The 9,530-nt window shown below is 37.5% G+C and overlaps 1 protein-coding gene across 2 annotated transcripts in view; it reads left to right on the top strand.

Annotated features, from left to right (window-relative positions):
- Window positions 1-9,034, top strand: part of LOC127440325 (V-type proton ATPase subunit H) — a 57,994-nt gene extending 48,960 nt beyond the window's left edge. For both annotated transcript variants that reach the window (XM_051696852.1, XM_051696853.1), the window contains one exon: window positions 8,745-9,034. In XM_051696852.1, coding sequence (XP_051552812.1) covers window positions 8,745-8,811 — 67 coding nt within the window. In that variant the 3' untranslated portion in view covers window positions 8,812-9,034. The remainder of the gene's footprint in view (window positions 1-8,744) is intronic.
- Window positions 9,035-9,530: the final 496 nt, after the last annotated feature.

The following is a 9,530-nucleotide window of genomic DNA, read 5'->3' on the forward strand; positions in this document are numbered from 1 at the left end:
ATAAGCAGGTGCCTTGTATAGAGCTTATTTTCCCCTCTTAAGAGGTGGTGCTATCACCACACTATGGCTGTCCTTTTTTTCCATTCTCACTCCATTGAGGCTGTTTGGTGTCATGGCAACAGCAGGAGGAGAAGATGTTTGAGTTGGCACAGTTCTAGATGGCCGACTTTGCACACTGTTAGCTTATTGTATCGGTACCATCTGGGTTAACATCTGGAGGTGTGCCAGTGTGTGCTTGCTGAAAATCAAGACAGCCGCTCCACAGTTTTGAGATGTTGGTACAGAGCGCTTAATCATTTATTTTGTTTGTTTGTCAAATCCTTTATGTGCTTAAAAGACTTCACTCGTATGTTGTTAAATGCAGCTTAGCATGACATCTCTCAGGTGTGCTTTGGTGTTCTGAACACTAATTTGATGGGAAATGGAGTCCTGATCCGAATAACAGAAAAATCATTAAGCAGACAGGCCATTGCAAAAGAAGCCAAAACGACCAGTTTTGCTGTGTAATGTGCATCATACCCATGGGTTACATTGGGCCGGTACGGTGCGGAATGACGATCCATTTGTTGATCCATTTAACACATTCCATCTCTATTTAGCAAGTTTATTTGTTCAAAAATATTTTACAGTAAGTTAATTATGATTCATTTTAGCCAGTTGCAGATGGTGGTAGAGGCAACATATACGAGAGCGGCATGAGACAATGCGCCCCTGCATATAGACGCGCATTCCGCTTCTGTATCGTGCCGTGGGCCGATCTCTGTTTCAAAGAAATAACATAATATGGAATCAACTGCTCACCCATTTCTTAGATCCACTGATATGCAGAAGCGATTTTGCTTAGTTTTGTTAAAAAGCTGTATACACGAAGGGGTTCTGAATCCGGAAGCACTCGCATCCAAATCAACATCAACACAGATCAATATATCATACAACTTAAGATCAAAAGACCACTCGACCAACACACTCTAAAAGGTTTCATTGTTATTTATATGTGTATGTGTGTACTCCATTTTTGTTGAATCAGCATTTATTTTTATTTTGTGGTGGGGTTTTTTTTCTGTTAGACATTTTTTTTTTCTATCAAATATACAGTGGGATTCATTAGTGAATGTTTCTTTATGACACAGTGAAGAATTTTAAACTCTTATAATTTAATGCAAATGTTATCATTACAAATTATATTATCAGAATAACAGTTTGAGTAAAAGGTGTAAGGTGTTTGTTTTCCCCATTAAGAACAATGTGCATTTACTTTTAAATTGTAACATAATTAGGTTTAAGTTTAGCATGTTCTATAAGATGACCCCCAATCTAGGGCAAGAAGAATGTAACTTGTCCCAGCTGTCATTTGATTGTTATAAAATGTATAAAATACATTCGACATCTAATGTAAAACACTAAACCAAATATTCCATGTAATTATGTATTGTCATAATTAAGTTGAATAATGACATATACATAAATAATGACAAATTATTATCCCAGTGAAACAGAATCCCAGTAAAATTGATTCATCTGAAAGAAAAAACTTCTACCATACAGGCCTATTAATAAATCCATATCAAGACACCCATGTATTTTATTAAAACTTTATTATAAAAAAAAAAAAAAAAAATTCACATCACCTGCTTTTCCCCCACATCTGAAATCCCCATTTAACCCCTGGTCATACCATTTAGAAATTATTCATAAATGTGGACAAATTGAAAGGGGAAAAGTAAGCAAAATAGAACCATGGAATCCTTTGCCGCAATAATTGTGGATTTTGAGACAGATACAGTAGATATTTCAAGCTGCAACCTTGAGAGCACCTGTAGGACTGAATAGAGATTTTTATTATCTTTTAAAGACTTTATCATCTTCTTTTGGGCAGTAAATTTCATAGTGGGACAGTGGATACATTTGTTTGTGGACAGTCTTGAGATTTCCTTATTAAAGAAACAAGCCACAAGAAGCTAAGTAATACAGAGATGTTCCCTGTGGTTTATTGCTTTTATAAAATAGCAATAACAGCACTGTGGTAAAAGACACCAATGTTGAATAATGAGTTGCATTTATTATTGAAAATTATTGGGGGATTTTCTTAAGGGTAGGCTGTTTGCAGTTGCCAAGCAACATAGAAACTTGGTGCATTAATAGCCACAGTCCTCACTAACCACTAGGTACCGCCATGATGATTCTAATTGCCGCTGGACTGTTTTCTGGTTCCGGTCTCCATAGGAAACTACCAAAACAAGTGCTCCAGACAGAGAACAACAACCATTTTAGTTTGTAAGTTGGAAGAAAATTGAGTTCAGGATCAACTTGTGCAGTTGTTGGCTGTCATAACAACTTGAAATAGTCAATGATATCAACGTAACTAACCTCGGTTAATAGCTTCACTTCATCTCGACTCTCTAAGTTTCTGCACTATGGAGCGACATGTTTTATTTTTTTACAGTTATTTACAAATGTAATACGCTAAAAATCACATTATCCACTAAGAAAATACGCCAATGTGAGTGAAAACACTGGAGACCGGACAATGAAAACTGCCATCCATTATGAACACTTCCATGTTCAAGAAAAGGGTGGATAAAATGTGCGGTCTAAGGTGTGCATTAATCAGGATCTGAATTTATATTCGGAACTATCCATTTTGAAAAACTCTTTTTGAACTCCGTTTTAAAATTAAGTACTTTATTTTAGATGCAGTCCACAGAGGAATAGAGGATTCATTTGCATCCTCTTAATCAGTCTCCTTCACCTGAAGATGTAGATAGATTATTAATCAGCACAAAATTCATGGTGTTGATTATCCCTGGTAGCCATTTAAGTTTTTTTCTTTCTTTTCTTCTTTCAAAATCATCCTTAGCCCCTCAAAAACAAACTCAAGGTCACCGTGGGCCGTTGATGTATTTACCATGAGTTGAATGATGACTGTTTTTTGCTGGCTGTATTTAAACAATAGGGGATGAAAAAGGACGGAAAAATGGCATTGATGGATTTGCTAGCTTTTCTTACTGTAACTTATAAGACCTTGATATTGAAAAACAAAATAATTGTTTGGAGGTGTCAGAGAAAAGAACCTCAAGAGCATCTTAAAGTCAGCAGGTGAAGGCTGTGTCACTTCACATACATCTATGTCTGGTTTGGATTGATTGCAAGTTTGGCTGGAAAATTAATTCAAAGTGCAGCCCAGTGGAGACTTAAGCTGAAACGTACTCTACTCAAGTTTGTGAACGAAGCTCGATTTCGTGCACAGGACCACAATTCATAATACAATGCAAGTATGTGGTGCATTCGCAACATTGCCACATGGGGTGCTGTTGTGGACATTAGTGTGAGCTGTCCACCTCTATGGTGAATTTTATCTTTTAAGTCAACTTCTGTAATGGTGGAGCAACAGTTTGGAAAAATTACTGAGCAAGAATGTAAATATATTTAGAGCAAATTACCTGGATAATAACACATCTGGTTTTTGGCACAAACTTTTGATGGTAACTGTATCGCACCCTTGAGGACTGAGGTTTGTTATCACCACAGTAACGCTAGAAGTTAAGTATGTTTAAGCAGACCGCTCCCATCTGCGTTCGCATACTTGCCTGAGATGTTTCTGGCCTTAGCTTCTGTATTGCGTGATTGTTTTGTGCATCCTCTTTATTTTAGATGACAATATTTGCATTTATTCTGTTTAATGACATTTTTGTTGTAAGAGAGGCAGTATAATAGAGTATTGTATTTTATTATATAAAAATATTGGCACCTTTGGTAAATATGAGCAAAGAAGGCTGTGAAAAATATGTCTTTATTGTTTATCCGTTTTATCTTTCATTCAAAATATTCACAAAAATCTAACCTTTAATTAAAGGAAACTAATCTGAAGGGGGGAAACTAATTTAAATTATAATCTCATAATTAAATATTTTTCTCCAAAACATGTTTGCACATTTATTGGCACCCCTAGAAATTCTTATGAGTAAAATATATCTGAAGTATATTGCCATTCATATTTAAAAAAAAATTTTAGTACACCTGGGTGACAAGGAACATGAAATTTTTCCGTCATGACTTTCTGTTTCACATCAGAATCAGAATGAGCTTTATTACCAAGTGTGCTTACACATACAAGGAATTTGTCTTGGTGAATTTGTCTTGAATTTGTCAAGGAATTTGATAGGAGCTTCCAGTACACAACAATATAAAAACTGCAACAAGACTTTTAAAAAATAATTACAATTTAATAAAAAATAGATAAATATTGAAAAGAAAAAAGTATATATAGAATACACAATAGACTATATATATATATATATATATATATATATATATACACACACACACACACACACACACACACACACACACATACTTACACATACACATACATATATATATACACATGCATATATGTACACATATACATATATATGTATATACACATAAACATATATATGAATATATATACATAAATACATACACACACACATACACATACGTAGTGCAAATCGAAATACAAATCGGTTATATACAGTGCAAGGGAATGTAATGGCAGAAGAGGTAGGATGTGTTGGATAATATAAAAAGACTAAGCTGTGTATTGCACATTAATTATTGCTCAAATGGGCAGTTGTAACTATTCATGAGATGGATAGCCTGGGGGAAAAAACTGTTCCTGTGCCTGACAGTTCTGGTGCTCAATGCTCTGAAGCGTTGGCCAGAAGGCAACAGTTCAAAAAGGTAGTGGGCTGGGTGAGTGGGGTCCAGAGTGATTTTTTCCAGCCTTTTTACTCACTCTGGAAGTGTATAGTTCTTGAAGGGAGGGCAGGGGGCAACCAATAATCCTCTCAGCAGTCTGAACTGTCCTTTGTAGTCTTCTGATATCCGATTTCGTAGCTGAACCAAACCAGACAGTTATAGAAGTGCAGAGGACAGACTCAATGACTGCTGAGTAGAACTGTATCAGCAGCACCTGTGGCAGGTTGAACTTCCTCAACTGGTGAAGGAAGTACAACCTCTGCTGGGCCTTTTTCGCATGGAGTCAATGTGGGTCTCCCACTTCAGGTCCTGTGAGATGGTAGTGCCCAGGAACCTGAATGACTCCACTGCTGCCACAGTGCTGTTTAGAATGGTGAGGGGGACAGTGTTGTGGGGTTCCTCCTAAAGTCCACAATCATCTCCACCGTTTTGAGCGTGTTCAGCTCAAGGTTGTTATGACTGCACCAGACAGCCAGCTTTTTAACCTCCCTTCTGTATGCAGACTCATCGTCATCTCGGATGAGGCCAATGACAGTGGTGTCATCTGCAAACTTCAGGAGCTTGACAGAGGGGTCCTTGGTGATGCAGTCGTTGTTGTAGAGGGAGAAGAGTAGTGGGGAGAGCACACATCCCTGGGGGGCACCAGTGCTGATTGTACAGTTGCTGGAAGTGAATTTCCCCTGTCTCACAAGCTGCTGCCTGTCTGTCAGAAAGCTGGTAATCCACTGACAGATAGACGTGGGAACAGAGAGTTGGTGTAATTGAGTCTGGAGAATAGCTGGGATGATGTTGTTGAAAGCCAAACTGTAGTCCACAGAAAGGATCCTTGCATATGTCCCTGGTCTGTCCAGATGTTGCAGGATATGATGCAATCCCATGTTGACTGCATCATCCACAGACCTGTTTGCTTGATAAGCAAATTGAAGGGGATCTAGAAAGGGTCCGGTGATGTCCTTCAGGTGGGCCAACACCAGTCTCTCAAATGACTTCATGACCACAGACGTCAGGACCACAGGTCTGTAGTCATTAAGTCCTGTGATTTTTGGTTTCTTTGGGATGGGGATGATAGTGGAACGTTTGAAGCAGCATGGGACTTCACACTGCTCCAGTGATCTATTGAAGATCTGTGTGAAGATGGGGGCCAGCTGGTTAGCACAGGATCTAAGACATGCAGGTGAAACACCATCTGGGCCCTGTGCTTTCCTTATCCTTTGTTTTCGAAAGACATGGCACACATCATCTTCACACATCTTAAGTGCAGGTTGAGTAGCAGGAGGGGGGAGGAGGTGGGTTGCAGGAGGTGTTGGTGTTTAAATATGGGTATAAATATGAGATAACACACAGGCCAAATTCTCTTAGTCATTCATCACAATGGGTAAGACCAAAGAATAAAGTTACAATGTGCAGCAAAAGGTTGTTGAGCTTCACAAAATGGGAAGCGGCTATAAGAATATAGCTAAAACATTGAAAATACCCATTTCCACCATCAGGGCAATAATTAAGAAGTGCCAATCAAATGGAGATGTTACCAATCAACCTGAAAAACAACGTGTGTCTATATTGTCTCCACGCACGGTGAGGAGGATAGTTCGAGTGGCCAAAAATTCTCACAGCTGGAGAATTGCAGGAACTAGTTGGTTCTTGGGGTCAGAAAGTCTCCAAAACTACAATCAGACATCACCTACATCACCACAAGTTGTTTGGGAGGGTTTCAAGAAAAAAGCCTCTGCTCTTATCCAACAACAAACTTAAGCATCTTCAGTTTGCCAGACACCACTGTAACTTCAAATATGACTGTGTTATATGGTCAGATGAAACAAAAAACAGAGCTTTTTGGCAGTAAACACCAGAGATGAGGCTGGGCTGTGGTTGGATTTTCCAGCAGGACAATGATCCAAAACACACATAAAAATCAACACAAAAATAGTTAACTGACCACAAAATCACGGTTCTGCCATGGCCATCCCAGTCCCCTGGCCTGAACCCCATAGAAAACCTATGGGGTGAACTGAAGAGGAGAGTCTACCAGTGTGGACTTCTGAATTTGAAGGATCTGGAGAGATTCTGTGTGGAGGAATGGTCTCAGATTACTTGCCATGTGTTCGCCAACCTCATTAGGAATTTTAAGAGAAGACTCAGAGCTGTTATCTTGGCAAAGGGAGGTTACACAAAGTATTGAATACAAGGGTGCCAATAATTGTGTCACATATATTTGACAAAAATATTTGTTTTTTGATAAAACTTGTGTTATGTTTGGAATTGTTTGATATCTATTTGAGGATAGATTTTTGTGAATACTTTGAATGAAAGACCAAAAGGATAAACAATAAGGAAATATTTTTCACAGCCTTCTTTTCTCATATCTACCATATCTTTTGGCCACAACTCTATGTTAGTAAAAGCAAGCAAACAAGCAAAATTACACCTCAAAGATCAATTCATAGAAGTGCTTTTAGAAGCACAAATGAAAATGCATCTCAGAATAATGAAAATCCCTTGTCAGGTACATGTGTGAGGTCAGTTAATGTGCTTTTCTGCATATTGATTTTTTACACTTGCATTTGCACGTTTCTAAATTTTTCATCATTAAGATGAGAGTCCATTTTGGCTTTAAGAATGGCCTTTATGCAAGATAAAATTTCCCATAGCCCTTTTATTAATATTTCTGAGATTTCAGGCTCTATGAATCACATATACCACTAATATTTCTGTTAGTTGGGGGTTTACTGAAATTAGCACACAGCAGTGCAATTAATCTTAAATGAATATTCAATTAATCCTGCTTCATAGATAGACCCTGTGGGTGGCTGTACTATAAATAAGCCATTTGCAGGTATCTTGAATCCATAGCAACACCTAAACAAGTCTGTTTATGTTTGTTGAAAATAAAATAAAATTTAGCTTTGTAATTTTAGCCAAAAACTATAATTTTATCTTTATGCAATGAAATTATGGTGCATAAACTGATGACAGAATTATCATTGGGGAAATTAGATTTTAGGCACTTTCTCCTATAATAACTTAATACACTATTGACATTGAAAATACCAAACGGCATGCATATCCTGTTTTGTTCAAGCTAGTTATAAACATATTAGCTCATTTAATACACAAAGTGGAAGTCAAACTGTTATCGATCCTTATATTTTATGATGTAATATCTTTTCCTGCAGCCCATCTGAAACAGCATCTGGGTGATTTTCTCTCTCTCTCGCAATGTGCCATTTATCTGCTTTGTTTCCCTGTGAATGTCAGTCAGTGTACTGAAGCCTGGAGAGTCTAGCCCAGTTTCTATTTGATTCCATTTCATCTTCCCTAAATGACAATAAATGAGTGTCAGGCGTGTGCTAATTCAGTAATGTGGTAATAAGAGGAAGAGATAATCTTTTGTGCATCCTCTCTAAAATGTGTGCTCATTCATAAGCTGTGAAATCTTAGTCTGAAGCAGCTAAAGTCGCAAGTGAAGCACACCACTTATAAAAAAGGTCACAGTTAAGTAGAAACTGTTAACAAGGTTTGACACAGACAAGAAACACTTTCGGCTTTGGCTCAGCTTCAAGATGGTGGGCACTTACTCCTTGAAACGGTTTAAATGACAGAGATAGCATCTGCTGACAGTTGAGGAATCGTAGATGTCAGAATTACTGTAACTTCTCGGTGAAATGACATTTTCAGTATTCAAAGATGATGGAATCGAACCTTGTTAAGTTTATTCAGGATGACTATTTGAATTGAATATAGTTAGAATGAATCTGATTTGAAAAAGGCTCTGGTGGAAGTGTGGGGAAATGCTGTGATCAGACTTTCATGTCTTTGCAATCACATCTTTCTGTGTGCATGACATTTATTTTCCTCTCTCACCATGCTTAAATTGCTGACTCAAAAACCTGCTATTTTACCTCTATTAAGGCTCTGGGGATATATATGAAAATACAAAGAGCTGCACATCATAGCCGTTCAAAAGGATAAACGGGCATAATCGTTCTTTGGTGTGTGTTTTTCAGGGAGTACCTGGGGAAGCAGTTGCAGTCCACTGAGCAGTCGACTCCTGCTGTGGCAGCCCGAAGCTGAATTGCCCCTGTGCTTGTGTGTGCTTGAGTCTGTGTGCCTGTTCAGGTGTCTTTTGTGTGATTGTAAATTTGTGCTATTTAATGAATATGTCAAACAAAGAGCATTCAGTAAGTTGATGTACTGTACCATGACCTTATAATTGTATGTATTTGTGTTATGCTTTATCTCATTGTGTAAAGTTGTGTGTTGATGTAGTGAAATCACAATAAATAATCTACATATTTCCCAGAGTAACAAAAAATGTTATTTATGTCTTAAGTGTAAAGCAGTGAGCATGCATTCCAATAATAAATTCTATATTTCTCTTGCTTAAATTCACATTTTTATATAATAATAAAATAAAAAATAAAAACACAGTCTTGCAGTATAAGGCATGCAGCCACTGCATTAAAAAAATAAAATAAAAAAATTACTGCAAAAGAAACCCTTGGAACATAAAGTCAATGTGAATCCCCATTCATAACCCATTTTAATTCTGTAATGTGAAATATTTCTGAAGTTATTCAGGATATTCTCTTTGACAGAATATTCACTCAGAAAAAGTAAAGGTAAAAAATGTGGAGCAGGACTTGATTTTATCCATTGGGAACTGATTGGGTGGTAAAAGGTAGGCATTCCATACCAGAATGGAGTGAAACCTGAATGGAAGTTTGTTAAAACAATGCCTAATTATCCAGAAATTATCCAGTAGCCTGCACAGCCAAAGTGACGTGGAAAAG

The sequence above is a fragment of the Myxocyprinus asiaticus genome, chromosome 5, assembly GCF_019703515.2.
Source record: "Myxocyprinus asiaticus isolate MX2 ecotype Aquarium Trade chromosome 5, UBuf_Myxa_2, whole genome shotgun sequence".
NCBI classification, from domain to species: Eukaryota; Metazoa; Chordata; class Actinopteri; order Cypriniformes; family Catostomidae; genus Myxocyprinus; species Myxocyprinus asiaticus.